This window comes from Arachis hypogaea, chromosome 17, assembly GCF_003086295.3.
Source record: "Arachis hypogaea cultivar Tifrunner chromosome 17, arahy.Tifrunner.gnm2.J5K5, whole genome shotgun sequence".
NCBI classification, from domain to species: Eukaryota; Viridiplantae; Streptophyta; class Magnoliopsida; order Fabales; family Fabaceae; genus Arachis; species Arachis hypogaea.
In genome coordinates this window covers 19,407,451-19,422,436 of record NC_092052.1, presented here as the reverse complement: position 1 = coordinate 19,422,436, position 14,986 = coordinate 19,407,451, and the positions used below count along the sequence as shown (strand labels likewise).

The window sequence follows — 14,986 nt, the reverse complement described above, 5'->3', positions numbered from 1 at the left end:
AAATGAAACCTCAATTTTAGTAATGATAGCATACAACACCAATGTGTCACAAAATGAAACTATTTGATAAGAACCGCTTTGGAGTAGAATGATATGGTTCACAATGCGGTGGAGTTAAGCACGCTGAGAGTCAAGAGTCGTATGATTTGGAGTGAGACCCTCAATCAGAGAAATACTTTTACAAATATAAGCCAAAACATCTTAATAAGACAAGTCTAAACTTTCATCCCATTTACTAGAAGTATAAGCACTTATCCTCACATTCATATATCCTAAGGCATCGCTGATTGTTAATGGTTTGATGAATAAAAAAGGATTAAGAGAGGGAGAAAAATAATTTTTTCTCATTTTGAAAAGAATAAAAAATTCCTTAAAAATATTTATTGAGTTATTACACTTTATATATTATGTATTTCTTATATATTCTATATATTATGTATTTCTTATATATTCTTACTAAAAAAATTTATAATAGATAAGTCTACATTTATTATTAATAAAAAAATAATCTGATAACAAAAATATTTTATATATTATAATGTTTTATGTAAACATGAATCGTAAAGACAAAGTCTAAGTGAAAAACATTTTTTCAATCAATATATAACTAATAACTTATAGATGTGCCATGTAGTCCATTTTTCCTTTCTGATATTTTTTTATTTTTAAGATATATGAATATTAAATACATATTAGTAAAAATTTGTTGACTTCTTAATAATGCTAAACAGCTAAAGAAAGACTTTTTTTTTACGAAGAAAGACCCTTTAGTTTAGTTTTAGCCAATTTTTTTCTCCCTATGTAGGCTCAGGATAGACGGGTAGTAATTGATTGGCCGTGCAATAATGTAATTAAGATGCAATAAATACATGCTTATAAAATAGAAATGCATTTACTTCATTGCGAAAAAAAAAATGAGAGAATAAAGTATAATTTTAATTTTTTTATTTTTATGTTTTTTTATTTTATTTATAAAATTAATAGTAAAAATTACAAATTTTTTATTTTAATAAATAAAATAAATATAATATTTAACAAAATAAATATTTTTACGAAAATTTATCGATTTAAATTCTCTTGTCTATAAACGAGATTATTTTTCACGTATTTCGTTTACCGTGTAAATAAAATATGACAAATTAAATTGACATGTGTATATCTCGTTTACACTGTAAACGATATACATATATTTTTTTTAAATTAAAAATAATAAAAAATATTTAAAATATCAATAATCCAAATATATTTTTAATTATACATTATTAATATATTTGTTTCTTCCATATTCATCTACTTTTTCGTTTATTGTACTGGAGTACATATAAATTTTATTTGTTGCATGGAGTACATAAAAATTTGAAATATAATTTTTTATGGCCCATCTCTTCCTAATAAAATAGTAGATATTTTACACATTTTTATGAACAATTTTATTAAATAGAATTTCTAAATTAATTATATAATTATTTTTACTTTTAAATTGTGGATGTTTTAAAATATGTTACAAAATATTTGAATGAATTTATTTTTAATATACTGATAATATAAAAATAATTATACGGTTATCTAAAAATTAGAAGCAATAAGTACTTATTAAATGTTCAATATGATATTAGTCATTATGATAACTACGTGAGAATTGAAACGGTTATCTCTCACGTTATCTCCTACTATTCACGTGAGAGATAACCGTTTCAATTCTCTTTTCACTATCCTATTAATCTCTCCTAGTAATTGACAAACGCTTATGTTTATTTTTCAAATTTAAACCAATTGAATTGAATCATAATTTCAATTAAAATTTTTTAAAATAAATTTAAATCAGTAAATTCTCGTAAAAATATTTATTTCGATAAATATTATATTTATTTTATTTATTAAAATAAAAATTCCAAAAAATCACACTTATTTTTTTAATTATTTAAAAAAATTAAAAGGATATATTCTCCTCACAAAATAACGAAGTTGCAATAAACAGTCCTATGGGCCTATGCTGCCCCTTTCGGCATGAAATGAAACTACTACACACAATTTGTACTTATTTTTGGCATCTGCATCAATTATATACTACTTTGTCACCAAAAATTATATACTAGTTTAATGTCACGTGTTAGGTGCGTAGCACGACTTTACCAAAAAAAATAATTAAAAAATAATGTGTGTAGCACGAGAGAGTTAACTGTTGGAGTTCAAATCACGTTTAATTCAAAAGTATAATTTATTTTAATGAATATTACTTAATATTTTGTAAAATGAAGTTATGGCAATTTTAATGATTTCTAAAAAAAAAGCAAAATAGTTAGAGATAATCACACTTTTATCAACTATTAAACAAAAGATAAAGACTAATATAATAAACTGAACAATGCAAAACTAAAAAAAATGAGAAAAACAATGAGTTGAAATTAAGTCAAAACCTCTAAATAAAAAATAATATCAATAAACTAAGTAATGAAAAATATATTTAGATAAAAAAAACAAATTTATGAGTCAAAGTCATTCATCGGAATATATATAAAAAAAGTTTCTTAAAAGCATAATTGAAAAGTTAAGCTTTTCAATATAAAATTTTTTTCAAAAATCAAGTTTCTGTTTAACGAAAACTAAAATATTATAGATATTATAATCCAAAATAAAAAACAAAAAATAAAAATAAAAAAATTTTGTAATCAAGATTTTATACACAACATTTTTATACACACATATATATTTGGTCAAGATATTTTAAAAATCGTATAAACTTGGTCAAGATATTTACAACAAAATAAGGGACGACATAAAAAAAGGAATAAAAAGCTTAAGGTACAAATATTTTGGTAGAAAATCAAAATGAAGAAAAATTTTAAATACTAAAATAATTATATTCAATGGTAAAGAAACTCTATAAAACAGATGATAAGAATAAAAAAAATTCGAATACTATAAAATATTCAAAGAGTTATTAGATTAATTAAAAATATATAAAATAATAGAAAAAAATAATTTTAATCCTTTAACATGAAACTAAATAAATAAGAAAGAAATTCATATTTGACAACTAATTACAATAATTAGTCGATATAAAATTTAAAAGTACAATCCTAGTTAAAAAATAAAAAACAATTATCACAAAACAATTGAACCAATATTACAATCAAGATAAAAACAAAAAACTCAAAAACACAAAAGGCTATAACCAAGAACACTAAATGTGAGCTTTAAAGACCATAAATCATAAAATAAAAAAAATAAAAAATTTAAACCATAAAGACTAAACCTAAAATCATGAAGACAAACCTAAATCACTAACATTAAACCACAAACACTAAAGATTCAAGACTAGAAAACAAAAATGATACAAAAAATTATACATCATAAAGATTAATACGTCAATTGTAAACTAAAAAACAATCCTTAAGTCATAAATAATTTATATCTCTACAATAAATAAATTAAATGAAATCATCGAAAAAGATTTCTTTTGTTTTAGTTCAGTTTAATTTTGTTTAACAATAATGCTCTAAATTCATGTAAAAAATACATCTAAGTTATCCAAACAATATTAGCCAGACGCGCTCCCCTTCCCCTTCACTCGTTTCTCATACACGTTCTACATATAATGTGCTGCAACCTAAAGCTTTACTCAATGTAAATTTTCTGTTGCAACATAAACCTTCTTCTCTGCTCGTATTTTCTTCTTCTTCTTCTCTACTTCTTATTGATTTGCATTGCCTTCGTTGTTCTCCTCTGGTCACGTTCATCTTCTCGTTTTCTTCTTTCAATCTGGTTACGTTGCATTTATCTTCTTCCTATTCTTTTTTGTTTTCTTCTTTCAATCTGAATCGAAACAATAAATGACTCAATTTCAAATCAGTTGAATGAGAGCGATTTGGATTATTCTTCTGAAACGAATCAAACTGACGAAGTTTGGATTATTCAATTTTGAATTGAATTTGAATTGAACGGACGGAAGTGTACTGAATTGATCATCTGTAAATTGTAGGCAGAGCTATTTGAATTTGATTTTATATAATAGATTATGTTTCGTTCACTCAATACTATACAATTGTTTCACCATGAGTACGTGTTCGGTTCATTATGTAGAAAGCTGTTCGAATTTGATTTTATATAATGAATTATGTTTCGTTCACTCAGTACTATACAATTGTTTCACCATGAGTATGTGTTTCGGTTCATATGCAGAAAGTTGTTCGAATTTGATTTTATATAATGGATTATATTTCGTTCACTCAGTATTATACAATTGTTTCACCATGAGTACGTGTATAAACAAGTGTGAGAAGAAGCACAGGGGAGAAGAAAAGAAGGAGAAGAGAAGAAGCGTTGGGTAAGAATGGTTTCGTATGTGTTGGGCGCGTGTATTTCATATTTCATTTAATGGCATTAATTTTTTTTAGTGTTGAACCAACTTAAATAAACTTAGTTACAAAATTACATGAATGTGTAATATAACTAATTCAAAAAACACGTGTTTCATAAGAAATAAAAAAACTTCAGTATAAACCAATTTAATAACTAATCAAAATAGAATATACATGTAAAATAATTTGTTTTAAAGTATAAAAAATTTTGCGTAATATATATATATATATATAAATTAATTTTTCATTATTAATAAACCATAAATAACAACGTGATAATAAAACACTGAAAACACAAATACTAAACCGTAAACCTTAATAAAAAATTGGAAAAATTAAATATTTGTACATGAAATATAAAAAAACAACAATAAAAAATTTAAATAAGCTTAAAAAATAAAAAATACAAATATTAATAGCAATATATAAAATAAAAATATTGAGTCACTGAAAATTGCACTTTAGATGAATAATAATATTTTTCATATAAACATAATTTTAATGTAAAAAATATATTATTTTATACAATAAAAAATATCGAGTAAAGTATTGTTTTTGTCCCCAACGTTTGGGGTAAGTCCCAAAGTTGTTCCTAACGTTTCAATCGTCCTATTTAAATCCCTAACGTTTTAAAATTGACTCAATGTTGTTCTGCCGTTAGGGATCCGTTAACAGAATTGACGGCGGGACAAAATTGAGACGATTTTGAAACGTTAGGAACTTAAATAGGACAAAAATGTTAGGGACAAAAATGATACATAAAAATAAATTTTAATTTAATTTTATCTTTTAATAATATTAATTTTTTACTGTACATAGTATTCAATTATTTTTTAATTACATCTAAATAAATTACAATTAATCACATTACTTTCATTTTAAATAAATTTATTTTTTTATAATTTTAAAGAATTTTGATACATTAGAGACAAAAGGTATAATTTATATTTTATTATATATATAGATATATATATATATATATATATATATATATATATATATATATTATTCTTTTCTTTTCTGAAAGTTTATATACTAGTCATTCTACAAACATTTTATGATAACTAAAAATTTTTAAGAATAAAATTATAAAAAAATTAATTTATTTACAATAAAAGTAATATGATTAAGTGTAATTTACTTAGATGTGATTAAAAAATAATTGAATACTATGTATATTAAAAAATTGATATTGTTGAATGATAAAATTAAAATTTATTTCTATGTATCGTTTTTGTCCCCAACGTTTTCGTCCTATTTAAGTCCCTAACGTTTCAAAATCGTCTCAATTTTGTCCCGCCGTCAATTCTGTTAACGGATCCCTAACGACAGGACAACATTGAGTCAATTTTGAAACGTTAGGGACTTAAATAGGACGATTGAAACGTTAGGGACAACTTTGGGACTTACCCCAAACATTAGGGACAAAAACGATACTTTACTCTAAAAAATAATTGCACTTTAGATGAATAATAGTATATTTTAAAGAATAATTAAAGGATAACATATACTTATTTTAACAATTTAAACCAGTTGAGTTTTTTTTAATAAAAATAAAGTTAGAGAAAACAAAATTATAATACTAAAAAGTAAAAACACAAAATATACAATAAATCCAAGACCATAAACTAACCCTGAAAAGTTAACACTAAACTATAACAACAAAATCCTAAAATATAAACCAAAATCCCTAAACCTAGACTAGAAATCATGGATAATAAAAATAAATCCTAGACCTAAACCCAAAACTGTAAATCCTAATAATCACTCATCCTTAATTAAACCCAAAAACCTAAACAAAACAAAAATCCTACATACCAAAAAAAAAACAAAAATACTTACTACAAAACTCAAACCTTAAACCAAAAATCCTCAACCATAAACTTTGGCTCTCTATATAATGTCCATTGCTGTTGTTTGAGTCAGATCTTTGTGAAGGTGGAAAAAAAAAAAAAGAAAGAAAGAAGAGTGAGTTTCATTAGCCATGGTGCTGCAATTTGATCCCAAGTTTCTAACATCCATTGCATGGGTTGGTTTTGCTGGATTGTTGGTTCTTTTGTACAATAATCTTGTGGTGAAGCCAAAGAGGATTAGATCAAAGCTAAGTAATCAAGGTATAAATGGTCCAACTCCAACTTTTTTGCTTGGAAATATTAGGGAGATCATGAAAGCTTGTCAACTCATCATCACTACTTCAAAGTCTCGTTCTGTTGAAGTCCCTCATCTTCATGAGATTGCTCCACTTACCTTCCCTTTCTTAAACACATGGAAGCAGAAATACGGTATGCTATATTATTATATCACATTCTTAAACACATTGAATCACTTACTCGAAACATTATCTAAATCCAACCCAAAAATGGTATGATAAAAAATATCAAACCCAACTTGAAAAAACATACTTCGAGTCCGGGTCATAAACATCCATAAACTCTGGTCTATTTATTGTCTTGGATTGACTTCTGAGACTTGTTTGTGTTATCTATCAGGTCAAATGTTCTTATTTTCCATTGGAAGCAATCAAATATTGTATGTGGACAAACCTAAGGTAGTGAGAGATATAGTTACATGCGCATCCATGGACTTCGGCAAGCCTATTTATACTCAGAGGGAACTACGACCTCTGCTTGGTCAGGGCATTGTGAGTTCCAATGGAACAACATGGGCCACTCAAAGAAAGATCCTTGCTCCAGAGTTTTACATGGAAAAAGTTAAGGTATACAAGTTCACGTGTTGCGTTGGGTAGATTGTAGTCAGGTATTTATAGATTGGATTTGATCACATATATGTGGTGTTTATCCAACTTTAATATGAAAATTATAGATATTGATTCGATCTACACACTAATAAGATTGGATTGAAAATTTTATGTAAGTATTCGGATATTTACATATCCATAATAAATAAATAAATAAATTTTTTTTATATTTTATTTTAACTAATAATTATTATATATATTGTATTATTTTATTTTTATTATTTAAAAAAATATATTTAATAATATTTTAAAAATAAATATATTTAAAAAAATAAAAAAAATATTATTAATATTTTGTTAAAAAAATAAATTTTTTAAAATATTTTATATTTTATAGATATATCTGATCCTATCCGCAAATAAACCAATGAACTTAAAAACCGATCCGATCCTATAATTTCAATACAAATCAAACTGAAATTTTAGTTATATTTTATCGGTTCACTCCTTAATGGTAGTAGATTAGGAATTGAAGGTGGGTAGGTTTTTCGAGTGAGGTTTGATTCTCAGTTTAACCCATGCCCACATAAAAAAAAAAAGGCTTCATATGTAAAGTTCTCAATATATTTTAGTGGTAGATATTTTTATAATGATATCTTCACATATAAATAATATTATAAATTATTAGATAAATTGATATAGTTGATTAAATATATTTGATTAATTATCTAAAAATTTACAATGTCATTTTTATATAAAAATGCCATCATTTAAGTATTTTTCTATTTTAATTATACCCATAAAATTTAATACGGAGTTATTGACGTGGCAATTGTGTATTAATGTATTTATTGACACATGGCATAATATTGTCATGTTTTTCAGAATTTGAATTTTCTAAATTTTAAATTTGTATTTTAGAGGGTAAAATGTGATCTTCTACCCTTAAATGATTTTTCTCTCATATTTATTCTTGGTTCTATCTATAAAATAAATGGTGAGAGATCACACTTTACTCTTTAAAGTGAGATTCAAATTTTAGAGAATCCAAATCTTGTTCTTCAATCCAGTGGTATAATTAAAAGCATTAAGAGTAAAATTGAAACTAAATATTAAAGATGAAATAAAATATAAATATTGACAATAAAAATAAAATATATTATTTAATAATTTTTTTAATTAAAAATCATATTGATAATATCCTGAAACATATTATTTTTATTGAGACTCATCATTTTATTACAAAATATCTTTTATTAAAAACAAAATTTTTTATAAGTATTAAATATTCTTCTTAAAAAGTTGTATAAAAATATTTTTAAAATATATCACTTTATTATATAAAAATCACTTAGCTACGTTTAAAATTATTTTTATATAATTTACTAATAAAAATATATAGTACTTAGTTACTTGTCATAATCACGTATACTTGTTAATAAATTATTGAAGGTATTATTAAAGATATTTTTAAAGATAACCAAATTATTTTCTACAATAAAAGTGATATACTTTTAAATATTTTTCATAATTTTCTAAAAAGAATATGTAATACTTATCATATTTTTTATTGTTAATAAAAAATATTATTGCATTAAAATCAATCTCAATAAAAATAAAATATTTTAAAGTTATTATTAATACAATTTTTATTTTAAAAAATTATTAAATAATATATTTTATTTTTGTCCTTAATATTTATATTTTATTTCAATTTTATCTTTAATATTAGGTTTCAATTTCACTCTTAGTATTTTAATATGTTTCAATTATACCTATGAGGTAGACAATCTATAATGTGACAATCATATGCTAATAGGTTACTAGTAATACGTCACAATTGTCACGTAAGCATCTCAGTTAATAGTGTTAACCTTATAGAATATAATTAAAACATATTTAAAAGGTTAGAAAATAATGTCAAGGGTAATTTTGAAATTTTTTTTAAAAATTTTAGAGACAAAAAATATATTTTATTTTTTTTGAAAAGATATTTGTGTTTTTTAAGCACAGACATTTTATGTTTGGTAAATAATAAAAAAGATTAGAGGTGTTTATGGATTGAATCTGATCTATATATCTATGGTATTTATACGAATCTGATCCGAAAATTGCGGATATGGATCCGATCTGCAAGGTTATCGGATCGGGTCAGATTCGCACACTAATAAGATCGGATTGTGGATTTTATGTAGGTATCTGTATATTTACGTATCCGCAAAAATTAAATAAATAAATAAATATTTTTTTATGTTTTATTTTAACTAATAATGATCATATATGTTGTATTATTTTATTTTTATTATTTAAAAAAATATGTTTAATATTATTTTAAAAGTAAACGTATTTAAAAGAGTATAAAAAGAGGTTTTATTGATTTTTAAATAAAAAAAGCTTTAAAAAGTATTTTTATGTTTTGCAAATATATCCGATATCCGAACTGACCCAATCCGTAAATGTGCGGATCGAATCCAAACTAAAAAATTAAGAATATTGAATCTAATCTGATCCGATGATTTTAATGCGGATCGGGTCGAAATTTTGGCTATATTCAATCCAATTCGCGTTCACCCCCAAAAAAGATAATGTACTTATGTTTGTACTCTTTTAAAATCACAAATGATTTAAAAAATACCTAAGTTTAGCCTTATAAAATTAACTTGTGATTGTGAAAGTTAAAAAATTATAATATAACCTTATATCATATTATATTATATTATATTATATTAAGAGGAGTGCTAGGCCTGCAAGTTTTGTGATTTGTTGCCATCAATTAGTTATCATTAATGATTTTAATGATGTGAGATTTCATTCAATGGTATGAGATTACTCACTTTTCTTTTACTAATTAAATGCTGACCAGATTTTAATACAAGTGCTGACTTTTTAAACTTTCTCTTATATTAATACATACCTAAATTTATTCTTATATTTATAATTTTTTAAAATTTTTAAAGATATTTTATTAAATAGAATTATGCTATTGTTTGTATTTATTAAGAATTATTTTTAGTTTAATTTATTAAATATAAATATTACAATTTTTAAAAATTATCTATCTATCTTTTAAAAATCAACTTTAATAAAATATTCTTAAAAAATAAAAAATTTATCAAACCAAATCTAAATATACTCATTTTTTCTTTTGATTATTATCTTTTATATATATATATATAGGTTTTATAAATTCTCTCATTTTATGTATTTATTTTGTTTAGAAGTCTCCGGTAAGATAATTATAATAGAGAGAGAGAGTAACTTTTAAGACCAAAAATAAGAAAAAAATAAAGAAAAAGTATAGAGTAACAACTTTTTTATTTTTAAACAATTGTAAATAATAAGTTAAAAAAGGAAGTTAATTTTAATTTTAAAATTTAAATTTTAAATTAATTAAGTTTATTCATATTTAATGAATCTGAGATGTAACTCATTATTCACATTGTTAACAATTTTTATTAGCGGAAATGAAAAAAAAAATGTAATAGCAGATAATTACCTTATCCCTGAGTTTTAGATAGATAGAAAATAGGACATTATTTTAAGTGTAAAATAATTAACTTTTTACTCAACTAATTATATGTTTTTATTTAAATACTCTTCATATAGGGTTGGATAACTATAATAGGTGAATCTGCTAATTCTCTGTTAAACCAGTGGAGTAGTATCATAGAGGCACAAAATGGAACTGCAGATATAAAAGTTGATGATTACTTGCTAAGATTTTCTGGGGATGTTATTTCAAAAGCATGTTTCGGTAGCAACTATTCTAAGGGAGAAGAAATTTTCTCCAAACTTTTAGCACTGCAGGATATCATGTCAAAAAATGTCTTCAGTTCAATGATTCCAGGAATGAGGTAAGTAAATATATCTGGAATTCTTTTCCTTTTATTTTTGGCAGGTTTTAAATTATCCTTAGATATTCTTGATGCTTTTTGGATGTGTGTGAGGCTTAATATTTTTGGATAGTTTTTGAATAAAAAAATAAAACCAAAAGGTTATTTATAAAGATTTTTTTAAAGGTGAAAATTCAGGTGCAGTGGACTTCACGTAAAGTTGATAGATGAGAGCCGTTAGATGAAAATGTAGTTAAATCAGTCAAATCATTTAACGGCTCCCAGTTATTAACTTCACGTGAAGTCGACTGCACTTGAATTTTCACTTTTTTTTAAATTCCTCATTAATTATTGGCCTACATGCATGTTACAGATACCTTCCAACAAAGAACAATAGAGAAGCAAAATCACTAGAAAGAGAGTTGAAAAATTGTATACTCGAAGTGGTTAAGCAGAGAGAGAAATCATGTCATCGCAACAGAGACTTTCTGCAAATGCTTATTGAGGCTACCAAAAACAGTGATCTCACTCAAGATGCCACTGAAACCTTTATTGTTGATAACTGCAAGAATATATATCTTGCAGGTTCCGAAACCACTTCACTTTCTATAGTATGGTGCCTTATGTTGCTGGCTTCAAATCAAGAGTGGCAAGATCGTGTTCGCGCCGAGGCACTAGAAATTTGCAACGGTAGAATTCCGGACTCTCATATGCTCAGTAAAATGAAGCAGGTATCAATCATTAATTATTCATGCATTCTCAAGAAATTAATGCTTTAATCATTCTTGAAATTCACACACACACACACACACACACACACATATATATATATATATATATATAATAAAAGTTATAAATTGTTTAGAATAACTAAAGTATTATTATATTATTTTAGCAACATATGCTCAGTAAAATGAAGCAGGTATCAATCACTAATTATTCATGCATTCTCAAGAAATTAATGCTTTAATCATTCTTGAAATTCACACACACACACACACACATATATATATATATATATATATATATATATATATATATATATAAAATAAAAGTTATAAATTGTTTAGAATAACTAAAGTATTATTATATTATTTTAGCAACGGTTCTAATCTAATTTAAAACAACACTAGTACCCTTATATTTTAGTTTACAATTAATAGTTTCAAACAGTTAATTTTTTCTAAAATTGAATTAACATATTTATTAGTCAGATGAGAACAGTAATAGAAATATATTTATTTTTATGAAATTAAATTATAAGCTATATTTGATCGATCGTGCAGTCTTAGAAATTGTTGACACTAATAAGTTGCATGTGGACAAATTCTTTTTTATAAATGTTTTTTTTTAAATTAAAAAATAGGAAAAGTCTAGGGGCAGCAACTTTGTTAAATTCTGGCTAACATGTAACCAGCAAAAAATAGTGAGCTATTGGATGAAATTTCACACCAATCTCACACCATTAAAATCATTATTGATGGCTATTTAATGGCTACAAATTATAAAAGTTATTGTCCCCTAACATTCCTCTAAAAAATATTAGATTTTTTGAATTTTACTAGAATCTGATCAGAGCGGATGCAAAAGTTAAAGAAAATCGTTGAGGGTGATTTGCGATTTTAGAATCTTTAAAAAAATAAAAAAAATCACTAGGTGTGATGATTTTTGGATTTTTTAAAAATATTAAATAATAAAGAACGATGGGTGAGATTTTTTTTTTAATTAAAAAAATAAAAAAAGGATACGATTTTTTTACACTACCACTATATATTTCACTTCAGTGCATCATGCTCTATGTCATACACACACATACCCCACATTGAGAATAATTTGCATTGCGTGTGTACGTTCTTGGCAGCTAACAATGGTTATTCATGAAGCACTACGCCTTTATCCACCGGTACCTGTGATTCCAAAAGAGGCCTTAGAGGACATGGAACTTGGCAACATCCATGTCTCAAAAGGTGTTTCAATTTGGATTATGTGTTTGACCTCACACACAGATCCAGAATTATGGGGATCTGATGCCTATAAATTCAATCCAGAGAGGTTTGCAAATGGAGTCAGTGGTGCATGTAAATTGCCACACATGTACATGCCATTTGGGTTTGGTGTAAGAATCTGTCTTGGAAAAGATTTGGCTATGACTGAAATCAAGATGATGTTAAGTCTTATTTTGTGTAACTTCACTTTCACCCTTTCTTCTAAGTATATTCATTCACCTGCTATTAAGTTGTTATTGGTGCCCCAACATGGAGTTCATTTGTTGGTTAAAAAACTATCAACTACTTAACTAGTTATGATCCTCATCGTCGATAAGTTTTTGGTGGTGTATGTCGTATTTTAATATATATTTTATAAGAGCAGGTGTGATATTTGTCAATGTAATAAAGACTCTATGTTAAATCGTAAAATTTATGAACGTAATAAATATTCTATCTTCTTATGGAACTCGTTATTTTTTGTTATTACAGTTAAATTTTTTTATTTTTGTAAATGATTAATTAAAAGTGTGTTGATAGTAGCTAAATTTTTTACATAGAAATAATTTTCATATGAAACACAAAAATATTCGATTATTGTAGTATTTTATAGCTTATACTATTATGTTAATAGTATAAAATGTCATTGACATTCTATAATAAAAATAATTAACTATAAAAAATTTGTAAATAAATATTATTTTAATTATAAAAAGATAAAATATCATTAACATATTGTAAAAATCCACAACAACGTATAATTGATATAAATTTGTATAAAAGAATAAAGAATTTGATAGAAATTTAGAGAGAATAGAATAGAAATATCTGGGACTAGGACTAAAGAGAGAAAGTAGAGTTTTCAATTACATTATGCATGCTTATATGATGAATGGATTTTTGACGGTTTAGAATTTCACAAATGAAACCTCGTTACAAGTATAGTTTCTAAACCAACAAAGAATCATTTCATATAAAAATTTGGTTGTCACAAATAACAAACCCCTAAAAATAATAACCAAAATATTTAAATCTCGGGTCGTCTCTCAAATGAATTGCAAGGAAGTGTTCTTGTTATTGGTTATGGGACAAGTATTTTGGGGTTTTGGATAAAGGACAAGAAAAGTAAATTGCAAGAATTAAACTAATAGCTAATAAAGCTCTTGGCAAGGTATGAGAACTAGAAGTCCTATCCTCATTATCCTTATCAATTGTGATGAGAATTGTCAATTACTCCCACTTAGTTAACCTCTAACTATGAAGGAAAGTCAAGTGGATGAATTAACTTGATTCCACAAGTCCTAGCTAAATCATGATGAAAGACTAGCTTTAGTGGCATTCAAGTCACTTAGCAACTTCTAATTATTAATCAACAAAAGAGTTTGATAACTCAAGAGTCTCCAATTACTCTACCAAAGCCAAGAGGAGAAAAATCTCATTTAAAATCCTACCAAACATTTTATCAAACACTTGAAAGGCACAACATAAAAGCATAGAAAAACAATAAGAGATAATAAAATCCAAATAACCAATTGCAAGCATCAATGATAACAAATAATGGAAGAAGCAATAAACATGAAATACCTCAAATTGCATTAAATAGAAAATCAAATCTAACATGAGAATTCATAAACTAAATTGGCAACATAAAGTAATCAACATGGGAAATAGATAAACTAAAATGCTAGAACAAATAAGAGTAGAAGAGAAACTAAATTGAAATAGAGTAGAAATCTAAAATTGAAAATAGCTAAACCTAAGAACCTTAAAACCTAGAGAGATGAGAGAGTCTCTCTCTTTAGAAACTACATCTCAAACCTAAAATTATGTGAATGAAAGTTGTATGATGATTCCTCTACTCTGCAGCCTTTAATATGTGTTTTCAAACTTGGAATTTGGCCAAAACCAGCTCAGAAATCGCCCCCAGTGTTTTCTGATACGTGCAGCACGTGGCTCTGTCACGCGTACGCGTCGCTGAACTTTCGCAATGTCACGCGTACTCGTGATCCAGGCGTGCGTGTCACCTAAAAGCATGGTAACTATGACAAATTGCATATCATTTTGAAGCCCCAAATGTTAGCTTTCCAACGCAACTGAAACCGCCTCATT

General features: G+C 25.4%; 1 protein-coding gene across 1 annotated transcript; it reads left to right on the top strand.

The window, feature by feature from the left end:
• Nucleotides 1-6,167: 6,167 nt before the first annotated feature.
• Nucleotides 6,168-13,346, top strand: LOC112766881 (cytochrome P450 714C2). The gene is made up of 5 exons (XM_025812782.3): nucleotides 6,168-6,643; nucleotides 6,851-7,077; nucleotides 10,666-10,913; nucleotides 11,266-11,623; nucleotides 12,754-13,346. Exons 1-5 carry the CDS (start codon nucleotides 6,346-6,348, stop codon nucleotides 13,186-13,188), a joined length of 1,566 nt encoding a protein of 521 aa, XP_025668567.1. The 5' UTR covers nucleotides 6,168-6,345; the 3' UTR covers nucleotides 13,189-13,346.
• The last annotated feature ends 1,640 nt before the right edge of the window (nucleotides 13,347-14,986 follow it).

What these genes read in the sequence shown, in the direction of transcription:
- LOC112766881 (XM_025812782.3), top strand. Translation starts at nt 6,346, where the DNA reads ATGGTGCTGCAATTTGATCCCAAGTTTCTAACATCCATTGCATGGGTT. An exon ending in CACATGGAAGCAGAAATACG is followed by an intron (nt 6,644 to 6,850) that starts GTATGCTATATT and finishes GTTATCTATCAG; the next exon opens with GTCAAATGTTCTTATTTTCC. An exon ending in TTTACATGGAAAAAGTTAAG is followed by an intron (nt 7,078 to 10,665) that starts GTATACAAGTTC and finishes CTCTTCATATAG; the next exon opens with GGTTGGATAACTATAATAGG.